This window comes from Rhincodon typus, chromosome 2, assembly GCF_021869965.1.
Source record: "Rhincodon typus isolate 14 chromosome 2, sRhiTyp1.1, whole genome shotgun sequence".
Taxonomy (NCBI): Eukaryota; Metazoa; Chordata; class Chondrichthyes; order Orectolobiformes; family Rhincodontidae; genus Rhincodon; species Rhincodon typus.
In genome coordinates, this window is record NC_063333.1 from 69,038,481 (window position 1) to 69,058,132 (window position 19,652).

The 19,652-nt window shown below is 39.2% G+C and overlaps 1 protein-coding gene across 1 annotated transcript in view; it reads left to right on the top strand.

Moving 5' to 3' along the window:
• The window catches only part of gabbr2 (gamma-aminobutyric acid (GABA) B receptor, 2), an 877,108-nt gene that overhangs the window by 539,752 nt on the left and 317,704 nt on the right, over positions 1 to 19,652 (top strand). Inside the window, 2 exon segments of the mRNA XM_048608319.1 lie at positions 9,658 to 9,676; positions 16,986 to 16,999. Of these exon segments, the coding sequence (XP_048464276.1) occupies positions 9,658 to 9,676; positions 16,986 to 16,999 (33 nt within the window).

A 19,652-nucleotide genomic window follows, 5' to 3' on the forward strand; every position in this document is an offset into this window, starting at 1 on the left:
TGAATTATTGTGTTCTCAGCCCAGTGCCAGCCACCAGCACTGCAGGTGAATCTAAACATTAAAATGTCATCCTGAGTATGCGGAAAGACAGTTTGTGTCCCATTTGCTGAAGGTATATACTGTAAATGTTTTCAATTCTTTTTAACAATTAATCTAAGGATAATTTTCCAATGAAAGTGACATCAGCTTGTAAAGTTATACTGAAGTGAATATACCTGTTTATTTTCATATTTTTACATTTAAAATGCCCATAATTTCTATCGTAAATTATATTTGGAAGTAAGAAATTTTGTACACCTTATAATTCTAATAACTACTCCAATGAGACAAAAATCTTGTTGAATGTTCTTCCAGATATTTACAGACACTAAGCTCCGTAGGTTAAACGTCACAATACTCTAACAATTTCTAAGTTGTGTACAGCTCTGAGCTATATGTTTGAGTACTTTGGTTGTTCTCCACTGCAAAAAGAACTGTTGGATATAGGGTGCAGTGTAAATTACAACAAAAGATATTTTCTGCACTTTAAGTCCAATGGCTGAATTCTTAGCCCTGGGTTGGGAGTGCATAGTCGGCTTATTTCTCAGCACCGTAAACCCGACAAGGAGAAAGTATCCCTGAAGTTGATGGTATCCTTCCAGGTTGGCCATGTCCTTTAGGGGTGAGCCTGGGTGACCTTAGAATGAGAGTGGAGGCTCCTATGTGCCAAGGTAGAAGACCTGTCTTCTGTGTTGACATTTTAAGTGCATGACCCATATGAAAACAAACATTCAAGTTGATAGATCCACTTCAAAGTGTCTATAACCACTTGGAGCTGGCAATAAAACTGTAAATGACAACTACTCTACTATGGCATTGGAAGATTGTAAAATCAGTCATCGAGTGCTTTTCTAGTTTTTATATCCCTCAGGCTTACGTCAACAGATGGAATGAACAGAGCAAGCCATGTTTTTTGTTTAAACATTCCAAACAGGGTTTTCCAAATATTAAAAACAAATGTTTTGAATGATTTTGGCATTTTTGACATAGCCTTTTGATATATTTGACTTTTTCTCATAATAATGTAACAGAGACCTAAACTGTTTATAAAGTTGTAATTGGAATTCTAAAAGGTGTAATTTTTTTAAAAAGAAGACTACCATGGAATTAAAAAAAGCTGGGTGTAAATTCACTGGCAAAGTCCTATATGAAGCAATAAAATGTTGACCCTGCAAAGAGTCAGTGAAATTTCAAACAGGAAGAGACTTAACAAGAAGAGATAGCAAGGTGTTTGACTATCCACTTCCCTTTTCAGCTGAAAGCCCCATCTTGCAGGCATGTCTGTTTTACCCTCTAGTAAACTATTTTAGAAAAGCATCAGGAATTGACTGCAATGCCAGTTGGTGTGTGTTATTGACCAGATGACCTAGAGTGTGGACTAGAGTGCTGTGAAGACCACAGCTTTGAAAGAAAACTATTTCGACACTGCACTGCAGGTAAAACACAGGAGAAAAACTCTATCAGTTTGAATGCTGCCAGACAGTTCAAAAAGCATCAGGAGAAAGGAATGTCAATCAACCTACAAAACCAAGAATCTTGAGGTTGACTGTTCAAATGCCAGCATTAACGCTACCAGTATCATTGATTAATGGTCACTATGTGTTTGTGTCTGGTCTTCACGAACAATTCAGAGACTGATCTGTCATTTTTTTGATTTTTATCTTTTTAGATTCTCCTCTTATTCCACTCTATGTTTATGCATACCGCATTACTATTTCTTCCTATGTGTATAATTAATAAACTCACATTTTATTGATTCAAGAAAGCCTGGTTAAATTAGCTCCCTTAAAATCGCATGTTCATTTGGATCTGGGACAAAGCAAAGGACCCTTTTTAAATTAGCCTTTCATTAGTAGTTCATCCTTCTTCATCCAAAGCATAACAATTGGGAGTATCCCACTTATAATTGTAACAAGTTTGGGAATCTTGCCTGATCTAGTCATAATACTTTTGACAAGTCCTTTTGGCACTTTTGATAGTTGCTTTTCATAGATCCTTTTGACAGTCACAATGAACTTGATCTTCATGAGTTTATGCACTTTTCACACTCAACCATGTCTACGTTTAACAACTTGAAAGGATAGCTTACCACTCTCAAAAGACAACTACCTCTAACAGCATTATCTTGAGATCTTTTGCAAAGGAGTACTCTATTTCTCCAAAAGGGTATATTGGCTATTCAAGTAAAATTGAGCCCTGCTTCCACCAGAGCTAAACCACATGTAATGCACTTTACCTCATTCAAAATCATGCATGACTGGAGGCGGGTGCTGGTTTATATAGACTACTGCCTCCACAAAGAAAGCATATTTGAAATGTGACCCTCCTCCTTATCACAAAAATGGTAAGGGCTATTTTTTGGTTGGGACTTCTGATTTTTGGTCTTCTCTGCCATTGCCACAAGAATGGAGAGGCTCTGGATGGAGTTGCCAAAATCCAGGTCCAACATTTTGTTTCTACACATCTCTAAAAGGGATTATGACTGCCAATATTTTTGAGCTATGTCAGAGTTTGTTAGTTTTCTCGGTTGGACTATTGACGTCTGTGTTATTCTATCACTGGGATCTGTTGTTTCTTGTAAACGAAATTGGGTGGTCCCGTTGATATCCTATCAACAATGAAGCTGAGCATGGATCACAGGAAATCATATACCTTAATGATATAGAGGTGAATTTGAACCCTGCAGTCGTAGTGCTAAGCAGCCTGAAGCAGAAGCTGTATCTGGAGAATGCAAATGGATGGTTTTAACTGTTGGACCTTATTTTCAGGTTTCTGAGGTAATTGAGTGTGATACCATGACCAATGCTGGTGATGAGAAGGTTAAAAAGGAGCTTGACCAAGCCACCTAAAGATTTCTTGCAAAACCTGGAATTTTTACAAAAAGTCATCAAGTTAACTTACCTTGGTTCTTCTGGTCACTTTACTTTCTCCCACTGCTTTCTTTGGTAGGTTTGAGGCTAAGCAGATCCTCCTGGGAAGGTTCCAGGAAAAAGTAGCATTGTGACACTATTTGCATCATCAGATCACAAATTTTGTATCTCGGATAGACAGCATCTGTCCATAGCAAGAGTCCTGGCAACTTGAAAGGTGGCAACACAGAATAAAGTAAGATAGGGAATGGAGTGGTCTTAGAACCAATATGTCAAACCTGATTTTAAACCTCATTATTAGGATGAACTGTTTGTCAACTACCTTCCCTGAAAGGCGCACATTAACAAGCTTTGAATAAGCATGGCGTTTGATAGTGGAGTATGCTGAACAGAGTTGCTTTACAAACAGCATTGGAGATCAACATAACTGTCGAGCATGGCATTTTCTGAAGAAGGGTCTAGGCCCGAAAAGTCAGCTTTCCTGCTCCTCTGATGCTGCTTGGCCTGCTGTGTTCATCCAGCTCTACACCTTGTTATCTCTGTCGAGCATGGCTTTCAGTTTCTCCATCTTTTGAGTCTGAAAATGACTTGGAAAACCATTCTCTTTTCTGCAGCTTACATCAAGGGTACAAGTTACAGATAAGATCCCCATTATGTATCTGTTTCTCAATCCTTTAGAAACAATCAATTTATGTAAGCAGCCACAATTGTTTACTTGAAAGATACTTCTCTCAAACAAAACTGCCTGAAGTTATTGTTCTTCAGTAATTTGAGAAATAGTTTTGTTAAGAGTTTATCTTTCTGAATGTTCCTTCTTTATTATAGTATTGGACATTTCTAACTATTTTTGTTATGCTAGCTCCGAAAATTATACCTTAATCAACCATGGTCAATATTATCCGGCATTCCTTGCAGATAATTCTGAAACATTTGTTGCAAAGAATAAACATGCATTCTTCTGATGCCCACACATTGCATTGTTATTTTTATTGGTAAGCCTATTCTGCAAGGTGTCAGAAAATTCAATTCTTTTATCTCTCAAAGATGTCTACTGCATCCATACACCTTTCTGTTCTACTGGAGGAATTAAAATTGGATTCTCTCCTGTTTACTGGTGACTAAATAGTGATGAAATCAGATGGTTTCAAACTTCTGTATTGGTTCATGTTGTACAAATGCTGCTTCATTGAACAGAAAAAAAAATCAACTCCTTTATTGCTGAGTCTTTGTCAGGAACCCAATCGGAAAACACTTTCTAAACCAGATCAAATCAATCTGGCCCAGCAACTTGAAGTAATGTTTGTGCTTTGGTTCACTACTCTGTAAAAAGCAAGACCATGTGTATCACATGGTCACTGCTGGAGTTTGTTCCCTGAAGGGGCTGACTCATAACTGCCATGATGAGAATTTGAGTTTCCACGTTGAAGATGAATGTAACACTGAGCTCTGAGGTGTTTCATGTAAAAGAGACACTTCAGTAAATGTTTGCCATCAAAGCACCTTTGCATATTTTTGTGATCTCCCTGAGTCTATTTTTTTCAGACTTGTATCAATATTTACATTTCCAGTAAACATTAAGCGCATGCCATTCGGTAATTGACAATATTTTTCCCCTCTAAGCTATGCAACCACTCGGAGGCCTGATGCATGCTGATTGTCATGCTGACACATTGACTTGTCTATGATGTCTATTTATTCCTTGAGTGAATGGACAGACTGTATCATAGTGAAATTTTCTGATGATACAAATGTGAAAGCAAATTGTGAGAATAAAAGGAATCTGCAAAGGAATATTAATGGGTGGGAGTGGGAGAAAGATTGACAGATGAAGCATAACATGAGAAAATGTGAGATTGTCCAATTTGGCAGGAAGGATAGTAAACTAGAGTTTTTTAATTGAGAGACTGCAAGATGCACAGTATCAAGAGTTTTGGACATACATGAATCAAAAAGTTAGTAATGCACTTTGTTGCTTTCTATATGTTAGTCTATATAACACTTATAAACAAGATTTGGTTTCTTGTTTAAACAGACATCTTGATGTAACAACATCTGTTAGTTTTGCAGCTACATTGTCATAGACTTACTTTTTTTATTTCAAAAGCATAAATTATACATAAATTATTGGTTACTAAATACAAGTGCAAAGCTTACTTTCTAGAAAATGCAGTGGGATAAAAGCTTCAATCCGGTCGCAACAAAAAACATGAAAGTAAATTATTTACATTCATATTAAAGCTGTGAGGATATTTACTTCTGTTTTAAAATATTCAGTAATCCTTCCTCCACTGCTGTCTTAGAAAGAGAGTTCCAAAGACCATGACCCTATGAGAGAAATAAAATACCTCATCTCCACCTTAAATGGCTTGTTTTAAAGTTGTGTCCCCTAGATCTAACCTCTTCCAAAAGCTACCTTGCCAAATCCTCTCAGGACCTTGTATGTCTCAATAAAGTCATCTCATGCTTCTGAGCTATAATGAGCAGACCTAGCCTGTCCAATATTTCATCATAAGGTATCACTCCACTCCTGTATCAAACATTAGCCAAACTACATTTGTTGTGTTTATATCCTATCTTAAAAAAGGAGACTAAAACTCCACACATTACTCCAGATAGGGTTTCACCAGCAAACTAGACAACTTTAGCAAAACATCATAATGTATCCTTGCAATAGATGACAATATACGTATTCCCAGTCATTTGCTCAACCAGGACACCTAAGACACTCTGTACTTCAGAGTTCTGCATTCTCTCTCCATTTAAGAAATATACTGTTTTTCTAGACTTCCTGCCAAAGTGAAAAATTTTCACATGCTACACACCATTTGCCAAAAGGATTTTTTACAAATTGTAACAGTGCACGTTGTAGAAGGTACATACTGCTACCAACGTGCCCAGTGCTGGGGTGAGTGAATGGCTAAAGTGATCTGCCATCAAGCAGACTGTTTTATTTTGGATTATGTTGCTCTTCCTGAGAGTTCCTGGAGCTTCATCTATCTGGATAAATGGTGAATTTTTCATTACGCTCCTCACTTGTGCCTTGTAAATGGTGGACAGGTTTTGGGAAGTCAAAAAGTGAGTTATTTATGCAGAACTCCCAGCCTCACAATTGCTTTTATCTTCACAGTGTCTATGTGGTTGGTTAAGTTAAATTTGTGGTTAAATTGTGATGACTTGTGGGCAACTTCCCCTCTAAGCTATGCAACCACTCGGAGGCCTGATGCATGCTGATTGTCATGCTGACACATTGACTAGTGCATGTGGTATTCGCTATCACACATGGACCTCAGAGATTCATGCAGCAAAAAATAGGGAGAATGTAGCTTGCTGGATGTTAATGTTGACAGATTCGGCTATGGTTGTACCGATGAGTGTAAAGGGGAAGTAGTTAGACACTTTCTTGCTGGAAATGGTCATTGCTTGGCACTTACGTGGTTCAAATATTATGTTCCACTTACGAGCTCAAGCTGAAACATAATCCAGTATTATTGAATGCAAACACATGTTGCTTCAGTATCTGAGGTTGCAGGGCTCCTTGATGCTAGCCGTTCTCATCCTATCTTTAGATATCTGCTCCTTTGCTTATGTTTGGATCAAGACTGTAATGAGATCTGAAATTGAGTGACCCTTACAAAATACAAATTGAGCATGATTGCTAAAAAAAAAAGTGCTGTTTGAAAGCTCTAATAACAATGCTTTCTATCACTTTGCTGATGATTGAGAATGAACTGATAGGGCAGTGATTGTTTAAATTGTATGGATGTGTTTTGTTTTTTGTAAACAGGATTTACATGGGCAATTCCCCACTTTGTCATCTAGTCTCTAGTGCTATAGCTGGACTGAACCATCTTGTGTAGAGGAAGGGTCACTGGACCCAAAGCGTTAACTCTGATTTTTCTTCACAGATGCTGAAAGACCTCATAGAATCCCTAAAGTGTGGGAACAGGCTCTTCGGCCCAACAAGTCCACCCTCAGAGCATGCCACCCAGGCCCATTCCCCTATAATCCATCTAATGTACACATCCCTGAACACTATGGGCAATTTAGCATGGCCAATCCACCTAGCCCGCACATCTTTGGACTGTGGGAGGAAACCAGAGCACCCAGAGGATATAGACAGACACGGGGAGAATGTGCAAACTCCACACAGACAGTCCCCCCGGGATGGAATCAAACCCAGGTTCCTAGTGCTGTAAGGCAGCAGTGCTAACCACTGAGCCACCGTGCCACCCCAAGTGAAGCGAGAAACCTGGGTTCATCCAGGAGTTGAACCTGGGACCTCTCGCATGACAATGCTGCACCCTAAGCAAGAATCATACCCCTGGACCAACCTGCTGAGCTTTTCCAGCAACTTCTGTTTTTGATCATTTGTAGGAATATGGCTAGTTCTGGAGAACAAGATTTCAGCTCTACACTGGGATGTTGTTGATATATGACAGGGTGATGTTCCTTTAAGAGACTCAACATGGAGATGAGCCAAGCACCTGGATGTCATCATGTGAGCAGGAGCCACAATCACTCTGTATTAGGCAAAGGATGTGTTGGGAGATTATTCTCTACCATCTGTATTAGTTTAGCATTAAGTAACCCAGCAGTGATTTTCAAATGAACATAATCCATGTTGTTCATTTGTGCTACATTTAGAAAACACAAGAACATAAAAATGTTCCTCTAGCATTGGGGATAATTTGAATCTAACCTGCTCTGTAGGAAATTGACAGTAACAGTTTGCTGTCGTTTTCATAGTCCACCTAATGTTACATGGATAATAAGATTGGACAGGTTATGAAATGAACAGCTGATCTCATCCCAGCAGTTTCTTTCCAGGCTGTTTAGATTATGATCAGCCTTATTGGTTTATGATAACTGATCTGTATTTTACCTTTGCACTGTAATGCTTTAAATTGAATACTGATTGCACATGCCATTTAGGTTATGATAAATGCAAGCCTTGCTGCACCCATAATTTACATCTGAGCTTTTAGTGTTTACTTCTTTGTTTTTATACAAGACAAAACCCACATCTGGAGGTTTCAGAAGTGATCACTACAACTAGAATATCGAATCTTTTCTCAAATTAGAGGCTAGGTTCGAATAGATTATGTGTTGTGGATAGGCTATGGTTTGAAACGTTATCAGGATCTTGAATTGCAGTCATTTTTCATTTAAACTGGACCAGTAATTTCAAATAATGGTCTTCCTCTGATGTGTTTCCTTGTCTTGCAATAGAGAGGTAATGTTAGCAATTTGAAGAGGACATAGCTTAGAACCCAAAGTTCTGCCTCTCAATTTGTATTTCAATTAAGTTTAAAATTCAATGGTCTAGTCAAAAAGTTAATACAGTAGTTGACGGAGGGCAGTTATCAGTCTATCAACCAAAGCCTGAACAAGGGCTCAATGGGTGTTGATTGCTATGGAAGCTTAACTAGTGTGAGTCGTCTCAACTGGATTTAAAAGAAGGCCTGTTGAAACAGCACAATCATTAAGCTTTGCACAGTTAGCGAGGAGAGAACACATCTACAGTGAAACACAGAGATAGTAAGAACTGCCGATGCTGGATTCCGGTGACCCTTCCTCAGAACTGATGTTGCCAGATCTGCTGAGATTTTCCAGCAACTTCTGTTTTTGTTCCCGTTGTTGGGTACTTTCAAATTGAAAGTAAATAGAAATATTTACAGATTGCATCTGAAAGATCAGTAGGACATTTTTGAAACAAATTAAGTAAATAAAAAACCTGCTGGGTCAGACAATGTGTTGTATCTACATGATGTAGGGGTTAGTGGACCCCATTGTGGCTCATAGTGACCACATGTATAGCAAGTATTGGTTGCTTGAAGTTCAGAGTTGATGAGCTAGAGTCTGAGCTTTGAACACTGCGACACATGGGGGGAAGTGGGAGGGGGTTGGGGGGGGTGGAGTTACCTGGATGCTGTGTTTCAGGAGGCACTCACACCTCTCAGATAAACTACCTCGAAATCAGTCAGTAGTCAGAAATAGGATGGGGCGGCTACAAGTGAGGCAGATAGAAGGGATCCAGGAGGTAGTGCTGAAGGAATCTCAACCCTTGAACTTGTCTAACAGGTTTATGTTTCTCATTCCCTGTGTGGATGAGAGTGGGTGCTGTACGGAGGATGAGCAAACTGGTTGGAGCTCTGTGGTACACGGAGTTAATCAAGAGCGGGGAAGAATGAGAAATACAGTTGCAACTGGAGATAGTACAGGCAGGGGAATAGACACTCTTTGCTGTGGCCAGGATCGAGAGTCCCGATAGCCATGTTGCCTGCCTAGTGCCCAGGTTTGGGATATCTCCTCTGGGCTGCAGAGGAACCTGGAGTGGGAAGGGAAAGATCCAGTTGTCGTGGTCCACATAGGTATCGACAGTACTAGTAGAAAGAGATTCTGCTGAGGGAATATGAGCAGCCATGGGCTAAGTTTAAAAAGCAGAACCAAAAAGGTATAAAGCCACAAGCTAATTGGCTCACTGTCAACAAGATTAAGGAGATAAACATGTAGCTCAAAGATTGGTGTGGGAGAAACAGTTTTGAATTCGTAGGACATTGACACCAGTACTGGGAAAGGGACGAGCTGTCCCAATGGGACGGGCTCCACCTGAGTCATACTGGGACCAGAGTGCTGGCAAATCAAACAACTGGTGCTGTAGATAGGACTCTAATCTGAATAGTAAGGGGTGGGTTTAGTTGCACGAAAAATTATGAGAAAAGATGAAGGGAAGGAGGGCTCAGCAGAGGTTAAAGTTTCTGGAACAAGTAATAGGACAGAAAGTATGGAAAAGGTCAGTAATCTAACTTCAGGCACAGCAGATAAGGGAAAACTGTGAGAAGGGGGATGGTCAATGCAGGACTGAGGGTGTTGTACTTAAATGTGCGCAGTATATGAAAGAAGATGAATGAACTTGTAATGCAGATTGAAATTGACAGGTATGATGTTGTGGGCATCACAGAGACATGGCTGCAAGGGAATTAGGGCTGGGAACTAAATATCACATCCTATCAAAAGGATAGGCAGAGGGGTTGGGTTTGCCTTAATAGTAAGAGATGAAATTTTATCACTTCTTGCCATTGATTTAGGGTCAGACACATAAAATCTGTATGGGTAGAGTTGAGGAACTGCAGAGGAGAAAAGATCCCATTGGGAGTTGTGTATATGCTTCCTAGCAGCAATCAGGAGGTGGGGGAAATAATAAATCAGGAAATAGAAAACGCATGTTAGAAAGGCACTAATTCAATAATCTTGGGAGACTTTGATATGTAGCAGGATTGGAAAAACAAGGTTGGTATTAGATCTCAAGAAAAGGCATTTGTGGGAAATCTGAGACAGTTTCTTGGAACAGCCTGTGATACAGCCCACTAGGGAACAGGTAGTTCTGGATTTAGCGATGTCTAATGAGGCAGACTTGATTAGGGAGCTGAAGGTGAAGGAACCCCTCGGGGACAGTGACCATAATATAATAGAATTCGCTCTGCAGTTTGAGAGGGAGAAGTTGAAATCAGATGTAACAGTATTACAAACTGAGAAATGTTAACTACAAAGATATGAGGGAGGAGCTGGCCAGAGTTGATTGGAAGGTAAGTCAGTGGAGCAGCAATGGTAGGAGTTTCTCTGGGAGTTTTTTGGGAGGCACAGTGGAAATGCATCCCCAGGAAGAAGAAACTTACTAAGGAATGAATGAGGTAAGCATGGCTGATGAGGGAAGTCAGGGACAATGTAAAAGCAAAAGAATACAATGTGGTGAAAATTAATGGGTAGCCAGAGGATCGGGAAGCCTTTTAAAAACCAGCAGAGGACAGCTAAAAACACAATAAGCAAGGAGATTATGAAATGAGGGTAAGCTAGCTAGTAATACAAAATATATATATAAAATATAGGATGGAAGCATGAGTGCGCTTTAGACCACTGGTCTAAAGAGAAAAGAAGTAAATGGGGAACAAAGAAAAGGAGGGATAAGGGGGCTAGCTGAATAAATACTTTGCATCAGTTTTCACAGTGGAAGACACCAATAGCTGCATTATTTGTGCATTATTTTTCACCACCAGGCTTTGACAGCAAGCTCTTCTATAAGTTATTACACCAAACTCACAAACTCCAGGGAGATTCCTAGCCTGATTTTACTTAATGAAAAGTTTTCTGCACTTTGATCCTGAAGCATTTGTATATGTGAAATGCAATTTTGCAATATCTAAAATGCACGGAGCAAAATGGAAAGATTCAAAATTCAACAGACTGGGGGGGAGTTCAAAGAAACTGAGCTATCTTTTGCAATATATTAACATCAAATTTATTGGCTTAGAAATTGGATCAAGCCCATATTGTAGTACAATACTAGGACAGAGAGCATAGGTGTTCATGGGGTAGCATGGTAACTCAGTGGTTAACATCACTATCTCACAGTGCCAGGGACATGGGTTCAAATTCAGCATTGGGTGAATGTGCAATCTCCACACAGACTCTCCCTGTGTCTGCTTGGGTGTCTGCTCAAAGAATGACTGCATATTAGATATTCCTAGACTCAAGCTGTTTAGGAGATAGGAAAGGATAGATTGGGGCAGAGGTAGTAGTATTATTTAAGAAGAACATTGAAATGCTGGTGAGAAATGATGTCCCAGAATGGTCAAGGACAAAATCTAAATGGGAGAACTAAGGAACAAAATACAGTGCATTTACATTGCTTGGTGTAGTCTAAAGACCATCAAGTAGTGGGAAGATGTAGGAGAACAAATTTACAGTCTAAGAATTGGAATAGTAATGAGGGACTTTAATTGTATAATTATATTCTGGGAAAATAATACAGGGCAGAGAGAAGCAAGAGTTCTTAGAATATACTCAATAAATTTTCAAATATACTGTACTCAAACACAATGAGGAAAAAGAGACATTGCTGTGTTTGGTCCTTGGGAATGAAATGGTCCAAGTGGATCAGGTAAGATACTTAGGATGTGGTGACAATTATATCATAAGATTTAGGTTAGCTATGGAAAATAACCAGAGTCCAAATAAGTAACTGAGGGAAATTCAACTTCATTTGGATGAGTACAGACTTTGCTCTAATAAATTGGAATTAAAAGATTATGAGGCAAACTATAATCAAACAATATCTTGTTGTTAAGAAAGAGAGTGTTGAGACACAGTCAAGATATTCCCATGAAAATGGAAGTTACAGAAAACAAATCCTAGAAGATATAATGAAACTGATAACTAACATTCAAAGGCAATCCAAAAGGCAAATGAATAGTAAGAGTATTAAAAAGAGTGGGCCTAATTGGAGACTAAATAGGAAATTTCTACATGGAGACAGGGAATATGGCTGAGAATATGAAATTAAATGAATAATTTAACAATGAAAATAATGCTGCTAAGGTTTTATTGCAAGAGGAAGTAGTTCAGATACTTGATTTAAAATTGATAAGGAGAAGGTATTAGACTGTATATAAAGTTGAAAAGGCACCCTTAATGAGATGCATCAAAGATATTGAGGGAAGTGAGTTGAAATTGCGGAGGCATTGTGCATCATGTTCTAATCTTCGTTTAGACTCTGGCTTCTACCAGATAACTAAAGAATTTTCAAATTGTACTCCTTTTTTCTAAACAATTGGAACAACAGTCACTTCATCCTGCATGGTGGGGAAGCTCTTAGAAACAATAATTCAGGACAAAATTCACTTGGACAGGGGGTGGGGGTGACAAAATTTATATTAACTAAGGCAAGCCAACTCAGATTTATGAAGGAACCTTGTGTTTAAATGTTTTGCTTGAATTCTTTTTGAAATAGCTGAGAGGGTTGCTGTGAATTATACAGCTATTTGGTGTACCTGGATTTTCCTAAAGTATTTGGTTAAAGTAAGAGACTTGTGAGCAAAGTTAGGGCTCATGGAATTAATAGGATAGTAGTGACATGGATACAAAATTAGCTAACTGACAGGAAACAGTAGGAGTTAACCATTGTCTTTTTCAGACTGAAGGACAGTTAATGGTCAAGTTTTCCACAAATTGTTCTTAGGATCTCCATTCCTCCTGCTGTATATGTAGACCTTGCAGTATAGAAGACAATTTCAAAATTTGACAATTGTATGAAATTTGGAACATTGTGAAGTAAGAGGAAAATAGTGTTGAAGTTGAAAGTAGCAAAATGGGAAGCCAAATAGCAGATGAAATTTAATAGAGAAGTGTGTGGTGAGCATTTCAGTAGGAAGGACACAGACACAATACGAAATAAAGGGTGCGGTTTTAAACTGGGTGCAGGAGCATATATGTGGATAAATCATTCAAGGTGGCAAGACAGGTTGGGAGACTATTTAATAAAGCATACACGACCTGGACAATGTAAATGGAGGCATAGATACAAAAGAACGGAAGTCGTGACAAACATAAATCACTGCTTTGATCTCAATTAGAGTATTGCTTTCAGTTATGGGGATAACACTTTATGAAGGATGTTAAGACATTACAGAGGGTTCAAAAAAGATTTACAAGTATTGTCCTGGGATGAGTAAGTTCAATTACATGCAAGGATTAGAAAAGTTGGGACAATTTTCCTGGTAGAAGCTAAGGTTGAGAGCAGACTTGACAGAGGTATTCAAAATTTGAGGCTCTGGACAAAGTAGGTGGAGAAAAACTAACATACATTTTGTAACCCCCAATGATGGAAGAATCAAGGACCACAGTTTTAAGGTCATTGACAGAACAAAGAATGGACGACATGTAGAAAAGCTTTTTCAAACAGTGAGTGAATAGGATCTGGAATGCACTAGCTGTGAGCATGGTGGATGTAGATTCAAACAGAACATTCCAAGAGGGAAGTTGATTATCTCAAAAGGAAAAGATATGCAGCACTACAGTGAAAAGTCATGTAAGTGAGAGTCAAGTGTTTCTTCAGAAAGTCAATACAGACATGATGGACCAAATGGTCTCCTTCTTTGCTGTAACTATTCTATTATCCTAAAGATTACACAGCGTGCAGTTTTTTTTTTGAACAAGTGAAAAATCCAACCACTATCCCTGTAAAGAGAAACTTTACTAATGCAAGCAGATGAGCACAGCTTTTATACTTAGTAAAGAATTATCCCAGAGAAATGAAAGGTTTTCAGTTTTGATCAATGTTATTCCCCATCACCGTCAGCATGTGTATATATCAGTTGCCAGTGGTTTGTAATGTTCACAAGACAGAAACTGAATCAGTTCCTGTGATTCAGTAAACTAGTATTTTTAATGATTGATTCCAATGGCTTTAGAACTATCAAAAGGAAATGTTCACTGACTGAATTCTAATAAGACTTCTGATGCATAGTTGTCAGCTGTTCATTTCTTATCTTGGGATTCAATATATCCAGCTGCTGTTTGGCCTGTTATCTACCATCATCAATATTAGCAGGTTTGACGATCAATAATTCAGTATGAGCAGTAATCATCCATATTTGTTATGGGGCAAGTTAATCAACTTAAAATCAGTAAAAATGTGAACAGGAACCAACAATCAGTACATATGTTCATTAGTGAAGTAGATTGTGGAATTAAAGCTAAGTTTGAATCTTTTGCTAGAACTGAGATGATTTGTCTTCCAGAAAGTACAATGATTTTTATTTTCATCAATTATGATTCTAACGACTGGAATATTTTCTGCTTGATCCTCTCCACTTTGGTGTCTATGCTATCAGACTTTGATGTCAAGTGCAGTCACTCTCTCATCAACTTTGGAATTCTGTTTTTTCTTCCATTTTGCACTAAGACTGTAACAAAGTCTTTAGTTGATTTGTTCTGGTGGAACTCAAACTGAACAGAGTGAACATTTAATCAGATGTTTATTTTGATTGGGTCTGGGAATCGAACATCCAAGGGTACTCAGCATTTCGGAGGGATAGACTGAAAGGAAAAGGAGGTGGTGTAGCTTTGCTGGTGAAGGAAGGGATCAGTGCTATAATGAGAAATGACATAAGCACAGGAGATCAAGACATGGAATCAGTCAGGGTAGAAATAAGAAATAGCAAAGGGAAGAAGTAATTGGTAGGAGTGATCTATAGTTCTCCAAACACTAGTTCTGCAGTGGGGCACAGTATAAACCAGGAAATATTTGAGACTTGCAACAAAGGTACAGCAATAATCAGTGGATGATTTTAACATGTACATAGATTGGAAGAATCAAATTGGCAAGGGCAGCCTGGAGGCAGAGTTCATTGAATGTATTAGAGATTGTGTTTCTTGGAGCAGTACGTTGTGGAACCAACCAGGGAGCAGGCTACTCTGGATTTGGTATTGTGTAATGAGAAGGGATTAATTGATGACATCATATTAAGAGAGTAGTGACCATAGAATTCAAAATTCAGTTTTAGGGAAAAAAACTGCAATCCCACAGTAGTATTCCGGAATTAAACAAAGGGAATTACATAGGCATGAGGTCAGATTTGGCCTGCGTACATTGGGCAGGAAAGCTAAAAGGTAAGGTAGCGGATGAGCAGTGGCAGTTGTTTAAGGAGCTACTCAATTCTTCACAACTAAAATATATCCTAGGGAAGAAGAAAGATAGTAAGGGGGCGGTAAAAAAAATCCATGGCTAAACAAGGAGGTCAAAGACAATATAAAGTCAAAAACTAAGTCATGTCATATTGCAAAGGCCAGTGGCAGGCTGGAAGATTGGGAAATTTTCAAACATAAACAAAAGGATGCTAAAAACATTAATAAAAAGAGCTAAGGTAAATTATGAAAGAAAACTAGCACAAAATATCAAAAAGAATAGCAGAAGCTTCTATAGATATATAAAAGGGAAGACAGCCGCTAAGGTGAATGTTGGTCCCTTGGAAGATGAAACCGGAGAGTTAAAAGTGGGAAACACTGAAATGGCAGAAATGCTAAATCAATACTTTGCCTCAGTTTTCATGTTGGAGGACAACAGTACCATTCCTATTGGAACGGGCAAGTCAGAGGCAATAGAAAGGGTAGAACTTAGAACAATCAATATCAGTAGGGAAAAGGTACTCAGCAAACTATTAGGATTGAGGGCAGACAAGTCCCCTCGGCCTGATGGCCTACATCCTAGGTATTAAAGGAAGTGGTGGCAGAGATAGTGGATTGGTTACAATATTCCAAAATTCCCTGAACACGGAAAGGTTCCAGTGGATTGGAAAAATGCTAATGTAATGCCCTTATTCAAAAATGGAGGGAGGCAATATGTGGGAAATTACAGACCAGTTAGTTTAACATCTGTTGTTGGGAAAGTGTTAGAATTAATTATCAAGGAAGCAATATCAAGATATTCGGAAAGTCGAAACGCTATCCATTAGAGTCAGCATGGTTTTATGAATGGCAAATCATGTTTGACTAATTTGCTATAGTTCTTCGAAGATGTAACAAGTAAAGTGGATAATGGGGATCCTGTAGATGTAATATATCTGGACTTCCGGAAGGTGTTTGATATGGTACCGCATAAAAGGTCAATCCACAAGGTTGGATCATGTAGGATTAGGGGTAATTTATTAGCTTGGATAGGTGACTGACTGATGGACAGAAGACAGAGAGTCGGGATAAATGGGTACTTTTCTGGATGACAAGTAGTAACAAGTGGAGTGCCACAGGGTTCGGTCCTTGGACTCCAGCTATTTACAATCCACATTAATGACTTGGATACAGGGATAGAAAACTCTGTAGCCAAATTTGCGGATAATACAAAAATATATGGGATGATAAATTGTGATGAGGAAACAAGAACATTACAAATGGATATACATAGGTTAGGAGTGGGCCAAAATGTGGCAGCTGGAGTTTAATGTGGATAAGTGTGAGGTCATGCATTTTGGTCAGTAAAATGGGAAGGTGACCTACTATCTAAATGGGGAGAGACTTTGGGGTGCTCCAGTGCAGAGGGATCTGGGTGTCCTCATTCATGAGTCACAGAAAACCAGCATGCAGGTATAGTAGATAATAAAGAAAGTGAATGGAATGTTGGCTTTTATAACTGAAGAATAGAACATAAAGGTAAGGAAGTATTGTTGCAACTATACAAAGCATTGGTGAGACCTCACCTGGAGTAATATGCACAGTTTTGGTCCCCTTCTTTGAGGAAAGATGCAGTGGCATTGGAGGAAGTTCAGAGGAGATTCACTAAATTGATCCCAGAGATGAGGGGTTTGTCGTATGAAGAGAGATTGAATGGTTTAGGCCTGTACTCTCTGAAATTTAGAAGAATGAGGAGAGATCAAATTGAGGTAATCAAGATGATAAAAGGTATGGATAAAATAGATGTGGAGTGGATGCTTCCTGTTGCGGGGCTAGAATGAGGGGTCATAGTTTTAGGATAAAGGGTAGCAAGTTTAAAACAGAGTGGAGGAGAAATTATTTCTCCCAAAGGTTTGTGAATCTGTGGAATTTGCTACATCAAAGTACATTTAAGGAGGAATTGGACAGATTTTTATTTGGTAATGGGTTGAAGGATTATGGGGGTGAGGAGTATGTCAGCAATGAACGAATGGCGGAGCAGACTTCGATGGGCTGAATGGCTTAATTCTGTCCCTATATCTTATGAACTTATGAATTTATAAGGTACAATGTGAAACGTGAGTGGGAGATTGTAACGTGGGACTTGAATACACAGTATTATCCCACTGATGAGCAACGATGCATTGTAAAGCTCTCTGACAACAAATTCTCACGTTATGCCAGACCAATAGCCACTCACTCTGCCCAATTTATCACACACTAATTCACTTACCCCACACCATTCCTAGCACTTACACTGAGTTTAATTTAGATAAATGTGAGGTGCTGCATTTTGGAAAGGCAAATCAGGACAGGACTTATACACTTAATGGTAAGGTCCTGGGGAGTGTTGCTGAACAAAGAGACATCGGAGTGCAGGTCCATAGTTCCTTGAAATTAGAGTCACATATAGATAGGACAATGAAGAAGGCATTTGGGATGCTTGCTGTTATTGGTCGGTGCATTGTGTACAGGCATTGGGAGGTCATATTGCGGCTGTACAGGACATTGGTTTGGCCACTTTTAGAGTTGAGTGCAATTCTGGTCTCCCTCCTATAGGAAAGATATTGTCAAACTAGAAAAGGGTTCAGAAAAGATTTATAAGGATGTTGCCAGGGTTGTAGGATTTGAGCTTTAGGGATAGGCTGGGGCTATTTTCCCTGGAGCATCGGAGGCTGGGTGACCTTACAGATGTTTATAAAATCATGAGGGACATGGATAGGGTAAATAGGTCTTTTCCCCGGGGTTGGGAAGTCCAAAACTAGAGGGCATATGTTTAAGGTGAGAGGGGAAAGATATAAAAGGGACCTAGGGGCAGACTTTTCGCTCAGAAGGTGGTGCATATATGGAATGAGCTGCCAGAGGAAGAATTAGAGGCTGGTATGATTGCATCATTTAAAAGGCATCTGGATGTGTATATGAATAGAAAGAGTTTAGAGGGCTTTGGGCCAAATGCTGGCAAATGGGACTGGATTTATATAGGATATCTGGTCGACACGGACAAGTTGAACCGAAGGGTCTGTTTCCATACTGTGTATATCTATGACTGTCTGCCTAGCATCCAGATGCCCGGCCTGATCTGTGCTTGCCTTCTCGTCGTGCCAACGTCACATCTATCTCTCTCTCTGACCTTCCACACACCCACAGCTATTCAACTATGGCAGACGCGTCACCCAAAAACAGAGCCACAACCAAACAAAGTCAGAGCAAGAGTAGGCTATTCAGCTCCTTTCTCCTGCTCCACCGTTCAATAAGATCTTGGCTGATCTGATTGTAACCTCAAATCTACATTCCCAACTACCCCAATAACATTTCACGCTCTTATTTAACAAGAATCTATCCGCCTCTGCCTTAAAAATATTTGAAGTCTCTGCTTCCACCATCCTTTCAGGAAGAGAATTCCCAAACTTCACAAACCACTCAAGGGTGTGGGGGATGGAAGCCTCATTTCTGTTTTAAATGGGTGACTGCTGATTTCTAAGCAGTGGCCACTAGTTCTAACTTCTCCCATGTAAGGAAACGTTCACTCTCCCCATCTGCCCTATGATATTGCCTCAAGGTCTTATTTCAATCAAGTCACCCCCTACTCCAGAAGATATAAGCATCACCTGTCCAACCTCTCCTCGTAAGACAATCACTTGTTCCAGATTTCACATTTCAGAATCTTCTCTGAACTGCTTCCAAAGTATTTACATTCTTCCTTAAATAAGGTGACCAATATTGTGCACAATATTCAAGATGCAGAGACGAGTACCCGTAACTGAAATATAACCTCCCTACTTTTGTATGCAATTGTTTTTGCAATAAAGGATGACATTCTATTAGCCTTCCTAATTATTTAGCGTATCTGCATTTTAACCCTTTGTGATTCAAGCACTAGGATTCCCAGATCGCTGTCTGTATCTGAACTCTGCAATCTTTCACCATTTGAGATAATATATTTCTTCTTTATTCTTCCTGTCAAAATAGGCAACTCCATTTTCCTACATTATACTTAATTTGCTACATCCTTGGCCACTCACTTAACCTATCCATATCCAATTGTCGCCTCTTTATTCCTCTTTAAACTTACCAAACCTTCCTTCATCTAAGCCAGTAATATAAATTGTAAATAGTTGATTCTGCCACACCACTTGTTATATCTTGCCAATTTCTGAAGAAGGGTCCCGACCCGAAACGTCAACTTTCCTGCTCCTCTGATGCTGCCTGAGCTGTTGTGTTCGTACAGCTCCACACTGTGTTATCTCTGGCTCCAGGATCAGC